The sequence below is a fragment of the Crocodylus porosus genome, unplaced genomic scaffold (assembly GCF_001723895.1).
Source record: "Crocodylus porosus isolate Cpor-Errol unplaced genomic scaffold, CroPor_comp1, whole genome shotgun sequence".
Lineage (NCBI taxonomy): Eukaryota > Metazoa > Chordata > Crocodylia > Crocodylidae > Crocodylus > Crocodylus porosus.
Genome location: NW_017728886.1, coordinates 234,360,486 through 234,375,398, shown reverse-complemented (window position 1 = coordinate 234,375,398; position 14,913 = coordinate 234,360,486). Strand labels below are relative to the sequence as shown.

General features: G+C 41.3%; 2 protein-coding genes across 3 annotated transcripts in view; one reads left to right on the top strand and one right to left on the bottom strand.

The window, feature by feature from the left end:
• LOC109320904 (cytochrome c oxidase subunit 6C) overlaps positions 1-2,587 on the top strand; it is a 7,770-nt gene extending 5,183 nt beyond the window's left edge. For both annotated transcript variants that reach the window (XM_019551202.1, XM_019551191.1), the window contains exon 4: positions 2,465-2,587. The gene's annotated coding sequence lies outside the window, so the exon portion shown is untranslated. The remainder of the gene's footprint in view (positions 1-2,464) is intronic.
• A 5,208-nt stretch (positions 2,588-7,795) lies between these two features.
• The window catches only part of VPS13B (vacuolar protein sorting 13 homolog B), an 869,608-nt gene continuing 862,490 nt past the window's right edge, over positions 7,796-14,913 (bottom strand). Inside the window, exons 60-61 of the mRNA XM_019545488.1 lie at positions 14,154-14,403; positions 7,796-10,150 (exon numbers count right to left, since the gene is read on the bottom strand). Of these exons, the coding sequence (XP_019401033.1) occupies positions 9,905-10,150; positions 14,154-14,403 (496 nt within the window). The 3' untranslated portion in view covers positions 7,796-9,904. The remainder of the gene's footprint in view (positions 10,151-14,153; positions 14,404-14,913) is intronic.

Here is a 14,913-nt window from a genome sequence, read left to right as displayed (position 1 = left end):
AGCACCTACATTGAACGCCTTCAAGAGTAAATTGGATGCTTATCTTGCTGGGATCCTATGACCCCAGCTGACTTCCTGCCCTTTGGGCAGGGGAGCTGGACTCGGTGATCTTCCGAGGTCCCTTCCAGCCCTGATGACTATGAAATCTATGAATAGAAGTTTTTTGTTTTATTTTGTTTTTTCCATGACCATGAAACAGACTTTTCTTTGAGAACTTCTGCTTCACTTAGCCTTAAACTCCAGTTGTTTCTTCATTCTCTTGGAATGTGTCTTATGTTCTGATCGTTACGTGACTTGCAGCTCTGAATAACTCTAGTAAACTGGATGTTTTCAGTCTCTTTAGAATAATAGGGTTGAGAGGCATCTCAGGGGTCACTTACTCCTACCCCCTGCAGGATTTGCTGTTCCCAAGCCATTCCAGACATGTCTGTACAAACTCTCCATGAAAAGCTCCAACGATGGAGAGTCTAAGCTTCCCAAAGCAGCCTGTTTCATTCTGTTACTGTTCTTACAGTTTGAAAGCTTTTTCTGTAATTAAATCCATTTCTTTGTGCTTTACCTCAGTGGCAAAACAGAACATTTTTTTTTCTGATCATCATGATGGCTTCTCAGATATTTTAAAAGTGCTACCATGTCCTCTTTAAACTCCTTTTCATCCAGCAAAAATTCTTTATCCTTTCCTCATATGACTTGATTTTCAACACCTTTTTTCATCTTGTTTCCTAGCTTGTGGGCCACCTCCAGTTTGTTTACATATTTCTTGAATTGTCCTGACTAAAAATAGCTGCATCATTCCAGTGCTGAGTTAGAGTGGTGCTATAGCAGTCTGTGTCTTGCTTCTATTAATGCAACCTTAGATGGTAGTTTCTTTATTGTGACTGTTTTTCTCACTGCTGACTCATGTTACACTTGTGCATTTGGGGGTTTTTTTTAGTTGTTTTTTTTTGTTATTCATCCAACTTGTACCACCTTGCATTTTAGTTTGCTGTTGCTAGATGGGTTGACAGCCAAATCAGGATCCTTTTTTAATTCAATCTAATCTTCCATATGCTTGTAAAATTGATCAGTAAATTCCTTTTTATGTATGAAGTTGTTAAAATGTTTAAATAACTGGACTTAAACTGTCCTATTTTACTTTATTAGGTAAATAAATGCCTCCAGTACTGGACTTAACAGTGTATGTGTTTAGCTCCATTTCTTACACAGACTAAAACCAGTGCATTTAGCTTATGCTACTATGTTTCAGTTATCAAAGAATCCCAATATTAGTAATCTCCAGTTTCTTCTCCAGTGGGAAATTTTGTTTTAGCAACTAAAAAAAGGGTAAATAATGAACAAAGGACTTTACCTTTGCATTCCCACGTTTAGTTTAAGATTTTTAAGAACACTGCTAGTACATATGCACATATACTAGGCACCTCTTAGTCAGACAGCCTTCCTCAAGGTATTTGAGGAAGCCAGTTAGCAGGAATGTTAGATTAGGGCATGAGGAACATTGACTAAAACTAAAATTTCATTTCATTCAAAAAGCAGGTTAAAACTTTCCAGCTGAATTCATGAACAGGGCTTTTAATTGTGCACATGACCATAACAGAAGCTATGATTAACATCAAGAAGCTGCCAGCATTCCAGTTTTCCACTACTATACAAAACAGCTTTTGGTCCTGGCTTGTGCATGTATCCTCCAGTATTTCTGTTCTGAGTAGAGGGAACTTGATTCACACTTTCTCCTTGCTTCCCCTCCTACAGTTTGCTCAGTTGCACTCACTGAGTGAATGTAGCAGGAATTTTGTTTTGTATTATGATTGCGATAACACTTCTGTGGATGTGTTACGAAAAATTGTCCCAGTCTTCTGCAGCAGGTTGGGTATATTGAAGTGCATGAGAGTTTAAGTATCTGTAAGCTACTTTGTACCAAGGCATTCAATATTGGTAATAGGAGGGCAAGTAAGAGATTTGGGTGCTACCTTTTGTGTGATTCTTGTCAGAGGAGCACTGGCTGAGGGTGTTCAATTCATACAGGAGAACCAATTAAACAAATTTAGGTTTCTTCCTTCCCCTGTAGTCTGCTTAAATTTACCTTCTGGCTGATATTTTTTTTTTTTCTCTTTCCTTCTTTGTTCCAGGCATCTTGTTCCTAAGCAAGATGTTTTCTCTCTCTTCTCATTATACGCTTCTGAGGATTAGCCTTGTTATCAATTCAGCGTGCCTAATGAAATCTGGGGGATTGATCCACATCTTACTGCACAGTTCTTGATTTGTTCCACATTTCACTTACTTTTACCACATGAAGGGTGCATAAGTCTTAAACAATCAGAAAATAATGGAGGGAATGCCTCTAGACTAAACTACCAGCACAAACATTTCCCTCTTTCTTACTTCTGAATTCTTACATATTGATGCTTTTACTTTGCAGGGAACTGGGATTGTCTAACTTTTAATTCACATGTTTCTTATTTTGCAGATCCCTTCCCTCCAAGGATACTTGACAACTGAAATTTGTTTATTCACTGAACCGTAAAATGTAATGCACTTCAATGCTGGACCTGCTCAAGTGTAACTCAATAAACTGAATGCTTGGATCTAATGGAGCCTTTTAATTGCCTCAGTAGGTGACCTTGACAGGACATCTGGGTTCCTGGGGGAAAAGGGTAGAGTGCTCTGTAAACTAGATGGCCCAGTAAGTGGGGAAACAAGTGGTCCTGAGCCTTTGTCACCAAAACTAGTTTTCCAAGAGTAAAAAGAGAGTCTGATTTCTCAGAGAGAGAAATCTTTTTATCCTGGGATCCTACAGGCCTGCTGTCTCGCTTTGAGTACCTGCAAAGAGTATTTGAGGGTAGAAACAGACAAGCTGTCCTGCCATATCTAATCTGCTTTATTGGGCAGAACACATGATGCCCTTTCTCCCACCTCAGGCAGGTGGGACCTAGTGTGGGCCAAGGGGTAACACATTTCCCTTGCCAGGGGATTCTTCACATCCTTGAACCTGTGCTGACTCGTCCACCTGGGTGAAATGTGGGGCAGTGCAAGTCCTGGCTAGGAGGCAAAGGGTGGTACAGAAGCTGAGGAGTTCCTGGCCCTCTGTGCCTCCATGCTAGGATCCACCCTGGGTCCTGTGCGACTTGTGCTTCAGGTAGAGGCACGGGTTGCTGTGGGGGTGGCGCAAGAGTGGAAGCAGGGGACTCTTTGGCTTTCACGTTGTCTTGTGGTGACCTGTGCCCCTCTGTGAGGCCTTGGTGTAGGTGCCAGCATGGAGGCATGGGATTCCCTGGTTAAGGAGACAAGTGGGAGATCCTGGGGGTTTGTTGCCATAAGTGGGGAACAACAGGCTTTTTTGACATATGGAGACATCATGGTGAAATCCTGAGCATGTTTTTCCAGGAGTGGGAGAACCTCAGATTTCTGTGCTTACTGAGATGGACTCAGAGCCATGGCCCATAGAAACTCAAATGGGGGGAAGTGGGCCTGAGGGGCCTGATCCTGCCCTGGAGTTCCCAGCATGTACAGGATTGAGCCCCTCAAGTTGCTGGAGTATCTGCCCAGAGCAGCTGGAGACTGGTGAGCTTTGACTACTACGGTCTCCCACCACCAAGCAGTAAGCAGCACAATCTATTTCCACCTTTGCCACAGCCATATGATTTGGGCATCTGTAGTGACAAAAAGGTATGGATGCCTGTTTGTTTTACAATTGCAGCACATCGGGGCGATTGTAAATTAAGGTTGCATGGGTAGTATTAAGTGACACTTCCTAACTTCTGGATCTTGGTGACTCTTCCAATAACAAATGTACAAGGTACATGTCCAGGATTAAGTAGAGAGAGAGGCTCTGATGAAGGAAGAGAAAGACAAAGTTATACTTCTGTTGCAGTGTCATTCTAGATTGGAAAAACAAGGACAGGATGATGTCCCTGTCCCTGGTCTTCAACCCCACATGCTTGTTTTCTGGTCCCATTTTAGTTTTCCTTGCTGCACTCATGTCTGCCTCTTTCCTTTCCCTCCTTGATTAGGAGCCTGCCTCACAATGACTCCAAAAACTGAACTCTGCATCCCTGGTACAGTGTCAGGGCATCCAATTTTTATTCATCCTGCGCCCTTCTTACCAGGAAGCTGCCAGACTGACTGGGGGGGGGGCGGGGCTTGGTGCCAGTTCCTGTATTGGAGTAAAAATAGCTTCAAAATTAGGGCCTGGAATCATATATTTAATGTACAACCAGCATGGGGAGAGAGAAGAGACTTGACTGACTAGAGGAACTTGCTGTCATAGATACTTTGGAAAGTTTTGAACTTCTCTTGAACAAGGAAATGCCTGATTAAGGAACCTGAACAACCTTGCTGCTATCCTTAGTGATTCTAGAAAGGGGAGGGAGGGATTGATTAATTGACGTATCTAAAGCTGGGACCTTGCACTAAAACATCAGTTGTGATCAGATGCATATTACAGTCATATGGTTCAAATTTGTTTTGGTTATAAACTAGTCCCTACTTGTCTAGATTTCTTTTTTTAGGCATGGTTTTAAATTCTGCATTTCCTGGCTTTTTAAGATAATTACAAGTGATTATTCTTCTTAAAGATGCTGATATGTGCTCTCAACTCCATTTTGCTGTTGTTACTTTACAGGGACTGTATAGATAGGAGTAACTTCAGCTACTGTACTGCTTCAGTCCACCCCTCCTCACTGGATTTAAGCTATGTGCTGGCTCAAATGTGATGGACATGCTGTCTTTTGCTGTAATACCAAGCATTTGGAACACTTGTTATGTAAGTTAGAACATCCTACCTTCAAACAAGCTGCATCATTATTATTTTAGCTAAAGTTTAAGCTAGATTCAGCAAACCATGCAGCTGTTTAATAAGAATGACTTGGTAGTCCTGCTCTTGCTTGTAATATCCACTCCTCAGAGAACAGACGGCAGTCTGATCATGGGAGAGAGGGAAAGTCCTTTCATGAAGAAGCATGGCAAATTAAACCATCTGTATTGTATTTGAAGGTCTTAAGTTCAAATCCTGTTGGCATAGCTTTTATTATTTCAAATGGACCATTAACTTCTCAACGCTTAACATGTATCATCCAGAAACATTCAGACTAACAAAGCTACTCAAGTAACTTGGTTGATCCAAAACACTAATACATAGCAACAAGGGGCTTTTCTTCAGACTTTCCATGCAGATAGCTCTGGCTCTGTAGTTCTGTTGAACTCATTGGAGGAAGGGGAGAAACCCTCCAGTAACAGAAATACCCTTGTTCTCAGAGACGTAAGCCAGTCTAACCTTAGAAAAATTATACTGATTTTTCTTTTAAAAAACTGAAATATAAACATGGCTTGCCAATAAGCATTGGCTAATCAGGTCTCAAACAAGTCTATAAACTTTTAATATCCAGGAAGCTCATTTTAAACAGAGCTTCAGAAGTGCCAGGTACTACTTAATAATAGTGTGTTCCCCCTATAGGCTGACAAGTATAGAACTTGTATTCTTCATAAACGCCTTTCCACAAATTTAAGTAATTTTACATTTTACCTGGATTTTTTAAACCAGTTTTTCATTTCACTCTGCTACAGTGGACTGCTTCAAAGCAGCCTGCCCAGAGGTAAGTAATACCTGTCTCTGTCTTACATGTTCCTGATTAAAAGCTGTGTGCACTTTTTTTCAGTTAGTGGAGGGAGCAACATTGTCCCAAAAGCTTATGGGTCATCAACGTGTTTACAAAGAAAATGGACATGTGCTCCCTGATTAGCCAGTTGTCTCGGACCTGCTAGTTTCCAGAGCTGGCTACTGGCTCCTCTGCCTTAGGCAATGACTTTGTAGGTATGGTACTTTGGAACTGCACTAGTGCTGTGTGAGCAGCAGGGATACTTTCTTGCAGGACTGAAGTAAAAGTGCAGTGCATAAAGCTCCCTGTTCATGCTGAGTAGTCCACTGGTTTCTTCTAGCAGTGGGGGAAAATTTAGGTTTTCAAATTGCCACTACCTGATTTGGAAAGGGCGGACTTGAATGCCAGAGAGAAATTTTCACTATTGAGCTCAGAGTTGACTCATTTTCTAATTTAATGCTTGTAACAAATGGAACAACTTGAACAGAAGAGAGAGCCCCTGTTGTTTCTGGTGGGGGTGGTTGGTGCTTGTATCTGAAATGATAACACGCTTGGGAGGGTACAGTGCAGGGCAAGGTCTGGCCTTCCTGGCTGGGAATTATAAAGAGTAAGAGAGAGACACTTACATGCCAGTCAGAGCAAAGGTGTAGGCAGCTCCCTGATCAGCTTGCTGACTTCTGGGAAGCACAGATTACTAACTCCCTGAGAGCAGTTGGAGGAGCTTGGTCATCTAAAAGGGCTGTGATTCATTGGTCTCAAAGCCTTTTTATGGAGTTAGCCCTAGATCCTATGTTCCTGCAGCACTGGCTCCGCTTCCTTTCATAGTGGAGTTTTTATTAGGAAGCATGTGCTCAGCTCTTCTCCTCCCCCAATCCCCTTTCATTAGTTATGGCTCAAGCCCCTCTATACTTTATGTAGGGTTCAGAGTGATCACTCTTGCAACTGTTAAGGGACAAGTAGGGCTTTAGATGATGATGTGCCCTAAAACTGTTCTTCACAGCTTTTGGGCTGTTGTTCTTGAGAGCTTGATCTAGAAACAACTAGCTATTACTGTGATTGTGGGAAAACCATCCCCAGACGAATAAGGTGGCAAATGCTGCTTCTCTGATACAGAAGGGAACTGTTCTAACCTTGGGGCCAGTCTTTTTTGGCATATTGTCAGTGGTGCACGTAAGCGAAATGTCTATGTCCTCATATCAAGGTGTACCCTTCTCACCTTGATCTGTTGCCTTGATTTCTGTTCCTTGCCTTGTGGTCCCTACCTGATTGATGCTCTGCTTTCTCTGCCTGTCCTCTCTCCAGTCTGCCACTTGTGGCTTCCCTGACACAGGTTAGCTGTTCCTGACCCTGGACCAAGGGAAGGATATACCACAGTGGCCTGTCAGTCCTGACTGCCACATTATGCTCCCAGAATAATTCATCATTCCTTAAACATGCCAGAATAAAGTTTACAGGCCAGAAGCTTGCACAAGGAAGAAATTAAAAAGCTGGCAGAGTGCCCTTCAGGCCAAACAATAGCATGAGACCAAAAAAGGGGTGAAAAAACCCCCTAAAGTACAGTGCTTCAGCTAGTGACAGTCATTTGCTGCTTGGGCAATTTTTATTTATTTATTTATTTTCACAGTTCACCCACCCAGGGTCATATATAGGAGAGACTGATTTATGTGAAGTCTCCACATGCGTTTCCATGTGTGCATTCAGACAAAGAGTGGGGAGAAATCTTCTGCCAAATGCCATAACTACACTGGCTTGTATCACCATAGATGGGAGTGCAATATAAACAAGTGATTATGCCAGAAAAGTGGCATAATTCAGGAAAATGTCAGTGTAATCTCCACTATTAGTTGCAACCATACAACAACTTCAGAAGACAACCAGCTGCCTCAGGATTTAACAGGTGTGCTTTATAAGCTTTTAGTGAATTCATCCCTTGTTCTCTGAGGTGAGCTGCATGGTAACTATGCTGCTGCTTTAACTTAATTAGTTGTGGGGTGATGAAACATTTTCAGCACATGCGCTGATCAGCTGGGTGCCAGTTTCTCCTTGGAAAATATTACATATGAAGCTAAAAATGTGTGTCATGGTCTAGTGCATTTTCTGGAGCACAGCAAAGTCCACTATCCTGGAGGATTCTGTATTCTGCGCTGTGTGTTCTCTTTCAGTTGTAACCATGTGACTGTGATTATGTAGTATGAAGACACTAGTATTGTAGGAATAGCTTTATTCTTTTTATATAATCTTGTTATATTACAATTTATGCATCAGGCTGTAAAATTAACAATAGTAAACTATTTTCCATAAAATATTCAGGAATGAAGAATTTGTATTTACACTTCAAATAATGTTACTTAAACAGTGACCAAAGTATTAGATCTCTTCACGAAACATTACATTAAGAATGGACGGACTCATTTCACATTCATCAAGGACAGTTCATTTCAAATCTGTCTTCTGTATTATCAATACACAGGAAACATGGCTTCCAAAAGCAGAATTCAGGAAAAACACACTGCAGTTAGTACACTTTTATTTTACTGCATTTGGTCACACTAGTTATGCATAGGCAACAGAGATTAACAGCAGTAACTAACTTGTTTTTACTGAATATTAAAGGTAATGAATAATCTGATTCCAGTTGTTACCTTTCCTCAATCTCTGGTTGTGTTCAGGACCCCCAAACAATAAATACGTAGACAGGAGGAGAAAAGATACAGGTACAGTTTAAAGCAGAAGCTCACATAACCCAAGAAACTGATCAGATGCATTTTTACCACTGAAAATGAAAGCTGCCCTATTGGCTTTGCAGAGCAATCAAGCTGCTCTTTGGTAAGAGCAATACTTGGCAAATACAAACTGTAAAACCAATTTTAAAAAATGGCTTAATGGACACTCTTAACTTAAAAAGCGTATTTTTGTCTGAAATGTTTTTGTCTGCACTATTTGTTAGAAGTAGCACCTAAGACTGATGCCACAGATAATGTACTGGCAGTACTAGAGGCCAAGGGAAACCTCTACATCTCAGCAAATTGCTAATGCCAGCCCTAGGCTTTACCAGTGGTAGTTTTGAGTCAACTCTATCGTCATACTCTTTTCACAGTTATGTGCCATGAGACTTGCTCCAAGAAACTTCCAAGTGTTCAACTGTGCAAAAATGGGTATTTCTGTGCACAAATATAGCTGAATGGTTTGGTTTAATAAACAACTTCACCATCTTGATTCTGAATTTCCGGGCTTTGTCATTTTATTGGTGACAAGCATGAGATGAATTGCAGATGGCTTAAGTGAGGGGAGGCACCATTTGCACTGATTGGAGAACCCAGGAACAGCGAGGACCACCAAGGTGAGGTAAGGGTAAAGTTTAGCACTTGGGTTTAAAGGTGCAACATGCTCATGTATTTTTGGTACATTTTTTAATAAGAATAAACACTGTTCCTAAAATCTTTTCAAAAGTGTGTTACTGGTTCCAAAATGAAAACTGCTTGTGTCTTTCTTGTGTAACTACATCTTGCCAGACAATGTACAATGGCATATATATGCAAAATTCCTAGGAAAGCTTGGTGATGGAAGGTTTCTGTATACAGACAGTTTTAAAAATAAATTCACGTTGTAGTTCTCATTTTATTCCCCAAACCACACAAAGGCACTCGTTTACATTAAGGACTAATGTCCTGCAAAATTTCAGTCAAATAAAGGAAGCTATTTTAAGGTTAGAGTGGTGCTAAAACCCAGCTGTCACTAGTAACTTAAAACAGCCACATCAGGTCTTTCAGATTTAGTGGGGGGAAATGTTTTGCTTCAGGACCTAGACGCTGGCGGGGAAAAAAAGTCTCTGCCTTGAGCAAGTTTTTACAGCTGAGTTTTAAACCTGGTTTATAACAGAAACTGGCAGACCCTAAAATATGATATAGGGAATATGGATATTATTCATTTTTTGTGTGTGGCAAAATGTCTTGGTGCATAGGATTTCCCTTGTCCTTCCTCTGATTTCCAGTTAGCAGAAGGACAAAGGAGTTTCATTAAGTTACACTCCTTTTATTGGAATTATCCATCTGCTAGGATGTTTAGTTAATGCATCAGCTTTGCTTTGCTTTCCTTCCAGTACTAACTTACTGACTAGCGAGACAGCAGCTATCCCACAAAGCTTTCCGTATAGTTAGATCAGAAAAGTCATTAGATTGGCTTTTAAATTGCTTACCACCCACTCAAACATCTTTTATGTGATGTGTAATTAAAAAAAAAGTTCATATTAGTTTACTGCATAGAAAACACTACTCTTAAAATAGCAATGCAGAATTATTCCTGATAAGTCATTTCTAATTAAATCCCTTCCGCAAAGCTTTATTTTTGACCATAGTGAATTTGCTAATGAACACCTGGGCAAAATTTGGATCAACTACATATTGATATGTCTTAATGGTACTTGGAAGGGGCTCAGCAGCTGCTACTGGTGATATCTGCACAGAAGAGGTGCTTGGAGCAACATGGCAGGATGTCTTTGTGACGTACTCCACAAGGCGGTTGTATTGTTGTTCAGAGAGTCTCTCTCTCACCCCATCTGCCTGAAATCAATAAGATCGATAATTATTAGAATGCACAATGTCTGCATTTGCCATTCATACCTAGTAAAGATAGCAATGATTATGATTTATGAGGCGAGGCTGAGGGAACTGGGTTTATTTAGTCTGTGGAAGAGAAGACTGAGTGGTGATTTAATAGCCTTTAGCTACCTGAAGGGTAGTCCCAAAGAGGATGGAGACTGTTCTCAGTGGTGGCAGATGACAGAACAAGGAGCAATGGTCTCAAGTTGCAGCAAGGGAAGTTTATGTTAGATATTAGGAAAAACTCTGACGAGGAGGGTGGTAAAGCATTGGACTGGTGCATCACCTACAGAGGTGGTAGAATCTCCATCCCTGGAGGCTTTTAAGGCTCAGCTTGACAAAACCCTGACTGGAATGATTTAGTAGGGGATGGTACAGCTCTGAGCAGGGGGTTGGACTAGATGACCTCCTGAGGTCCCCTTCTATCCCTAATTTTCTATGATTCTGTGACTATCACCTTAAGTGTGTTATCAGACTCAACTTCCTATCCTGGAACTGTAATATTCTTGTTGATATCCTATCTTTTCTGCAGCCCAGTTGTTTTAAACAGTTCTGTGATGTGTAGGCTGTCCTTCTTTCTGGTTTCAGAAACAATTCATTACTGAACTTGTGCTGGTCATGCCCCTTTCTCCATCTTACTGCCAGAAGTTCTGGCTCCATGGCAAAAGTTACTTGTGTTTCATTTTAAGCACCAACTGGCCTGGAAGGGTGGAAGGAAAAGCACGTGGGTAGGATTCAAAGTCCATCCCCATCACTATGCTGAAAGAAGTCCTAAAGTCTGTGACTGGATGATCAGATGGCAATTCCCTTTAGCAATTTTTTTTTAACACAGGGTACTCCCTTGGGCCGTGGTTCAGAGAAGGACTGGACCTAGGTCTCCAACGTTCTGTGCGAGTGCTCTCACCTTGGGGCCATCTGTCTTGCTCACTGGGATCAGAAATTCCACCATGGACTGGAAAACTGATGGGAATGAGATATTTCAACAGAGAGAAGTTTCACTGACCATTTTTGAGCATGTCTGTATCTGAGGAAAAAATGAGGGCTCCCACACAGTTCTTCAGTTCTATGGCTGCTACCTTCTTTGCAAGAACTACTGTGTCCTGACTGGACAGAAATCCTGACTGTTCTTAGGGATAGTTTTCAATAGATAGACCAGCTTCTAAAATGGGTGGCTCAGTTAATGTGATGAGATTTTCAGCCAGGCCACTACATCTAGTTCAGCAGCCAGGCCTCATGTCTGGTTATGTCCCTGGACTGCAAATGGCCACTCCACACAAACCCTTTGCTCATCTGAATTCTCTCCTGTTCAGAGAAACTTGATTAACACAGTGGCAGCAAACGCATCAAAATCACATCAATACTTCATGTCTACACAGTCCCCAAGGATAGCCTAGAAGTTCAACAACAGATGAAAGCACTCTTCATCGCAGGAATATCAAAGTAAAGACAGCAAGCACATTAGGGGTACACTTTGGAGCCATGGATCATGTGGCAAAATCAGAGGTGACACCAAGATTTTGAAGAACTCATTATGGTGATAAAAGACACTGTTCTCTGCTCTTTGTCCTCAGGAGACAGAATGTAAATTCTCAGAGGAACAGCCTACTGATCATGAATAAGTTGGTAAAAACAAGTTGTTAGTTATGGGTATTCCTTCAAACCAAGCGTCCTACCCCAGCTGGTCTTCATCCAGTCATCCATCTTGAGTAATGCTGCAGGCAAGAGCTGGTACTGAATGAGCTGTCACTTGAATAGCTGGAGCTCCTCTAGACAAAAGACTCGAGGGCCAGAGCTATCTAGAGTTCTCAGATGGCTCAACACATGGATGGATAAAATCAGATTCTGGACTGAGACGTTGTACACTTGACACCAGAATCCCTACTCCAAAGGTATTTCTTTGCCTCAGTGGAGCTAACTGATGCGTATTGCCTCAACTCCATAGGTCTATATCACCATCAGTTGTTGAGACATATTTATGGCGCAGCCCACTGCTGGTACTGAACACACACTATTACCCTTTAGCACATCATTAGTTCTCAAAGTCTTTACATACTCAAAGCTCTACTGGTGACAGTCAAGAAAAAAAGCTTGTATTTCAGCTAAGCAAGTCTTCAGGGCACCACAGTTTTCCATCAACACTTTTTTACTGTCTACAGTTGCAAGCCAGTTAGTCTCATGTACCTAATTCAAAGCCATCACATCCAAGTGGCTCTTCTAGTAGCTGGAAAAAAGGGCATGACCAGCAAGTGCCTGAAGAGGAGACATGGCTAGCAAGGCAACAGTCAATGTAGAGTAACATGCACAACTGCAGATAAGGGAACAGTATCACAGAACTGTGGGCGCATCTCATCTCCAGAACAGAAACCACTGACTAAGAAAAGAACTTGGAATCCGACTAAGCAAGTCGGACACTTTTAGCAAGCCTTGGTGTCTTTCTATGAGTATCTGCTTTAGTGTAAAAAATTCTACTCTGCTTATCTGCCTGTCTTACATTCAACTGCTCCTAAAAACCCGCTTCTTCTTGGACCTATACATTCCAAGCTCTACTGTCCAAACACTGCAGAGACACCACATCTACACCAGAAAGTTTTGTCAGAACTTTTGTTGGTGTATGACTTCTGTACAGTGGTTGCAGGCACACCGCTGGGTTGCTCTTGCTACCTATCCCCACTGCAAGAGGTTGTGTCAATGGAAGGTGTAGGAGGTACTCTGGCTGGAAACCCAGGCATGCAGCTGCCAATATTTCAAGTCATTGGGTCATGTTCACACTGGGATTTTGCTGGTAGCTGCATTTCAGCTGAGATATGGTTTGACTTAAGCCATTAAAGCCAAACCTTTTAATTGCCTCTCTCAAATTGGTGTGAGGACATATTCAAAAGGCAACTGCTGCTAACACAACATTGTAGTGTGGACTACAACTGTCAAAACGTGACATATAGAAAATGTATCATTGTAACAATTCAGGGACTAATGAGATATTAGGAATTTCACATCCGGTCCTCAACTGGATCAGGATTTTACTGATGGTATTTAGCTTCACCATTCTCTGCTTTTCCGGTTTACCCAATATCCTCCTTTCTTCCTAGATTTTCAGACTACTTCTGTTAAGAGTTATTGGAGCAAGGAGTTTTTATATCTGTCTGTGAACTGGTTAGTGCATTCTGGTATTAGATTAAGTAACAACATAGAGATGTATGTTTGATTCTGACAGCACTCTCACATGACTTAGTAAATAAGTCATTAATTCAGAATCACTGTTCTTCAGATTGCTTTATATAAAGAACAAAGGACTTCAAACAGTTTTGAACACTCACTCTGGTGCATCAGCAATATAATGGTTAGGCTGATAGAATTTACTGCAAATTAAACAAACACTTTCAGGAAAAACAGAAAGAATCAAGTACAGCATGATCCAAGCAACTAAACAGGACCATTATATTGTAAATAAAATTGCCAGGTGAGGATGAACAATAACTAATAATGTGTGCTATCACTGCTGAACCATTCATTAGGGTAAGAATCAAATAAAGATGTCTGGATTCACAAATAGTTAGTAAATGAACTAGTTTCATTGTCAACTTGGAGGCAATGGAGAAATCATACCATCCTGAGCAATAATTACTTCACCAAGAGGGCTGTGGACATTAGAACATCTTCCTAAGACAGCTAATGTTTGCTAAGATACCAAGCTTATTCCCCTACTTCTCCAGAAAAACCGTCTGTTAATTGTTGAAATTTCAGCCAGAAAAGAGCTCCACAAGGCAGAAGGAACAGATGGGTTTGATGTTTTATCCAGATGATAGCACCTCTAACAATGAAGGCAGTAAGAATACCAGGTGCTGGTGTCAGTCTCTAATCTTCCATTTTTCTGACCCAAGGATGTGTGTGCCATCAACAGATACTCTGAACAAACCAACTAATACAATTTTATCTTTAAAATGGTGATACGATTAAATATATTTACCTCTGAATCATAAGGTACTCTTTGTTGTTTGAGTTGCACTTTCAGCAGATTTTCTTGTTGACTGTCTTCTACACACTCAATTTCTGTCACAGGAAATGCCTGTTGTTGTGTGTCTTCACTGACACTGACCACAAATAGCACCTCCGACGTAAGCAGCAAGCATCCTTCATGCTCCTGTCCTGATCCACTCACAATGACTACATCCAATGCCATGTGGACCTCTGGCCTTCCTAGAGATTGAAGCATTTTCCTGTTTAAAAAATAAGTCTGTGTTAGTAACTGGCTCAGGGATGGGGCAGTGTTAGTGAACAGATTCTTATAGATACTCTCGTTTTAATGAATATAATTATTGTTATTACTTGGTTTGGATAGGGATGATTCTGCCTTAGGCAGGGGGTTGGACTAGATCACCTCTGGAGATCCCTTCCAGCTTTATTTCTCTACGACTATCACAATTTAGATTTGTATCCTGCCCTATCCAGAAGGGTTTTGAACAGCTTATAATCATTGGCAATGCATAGGGGGTGCACGTGCACCCCCTGAGATTGACTGTGCACCTCCTGGCAACTCAGCTGCAAAGTGCCAGTGGAAGTGCACTTCTGGATTTGCCACTGGCTCGGAGATGTTCACAATCATTTTTGTCTAGGTCAAGTGATTTTTCATCCCATTAGAGAAACCACCCTAAGAAACTCATTACAAATCTAGTGCAGAAAATAAACCTATCTTCACTAACAGCTATTTCTGGAGATGGGCAGTATTT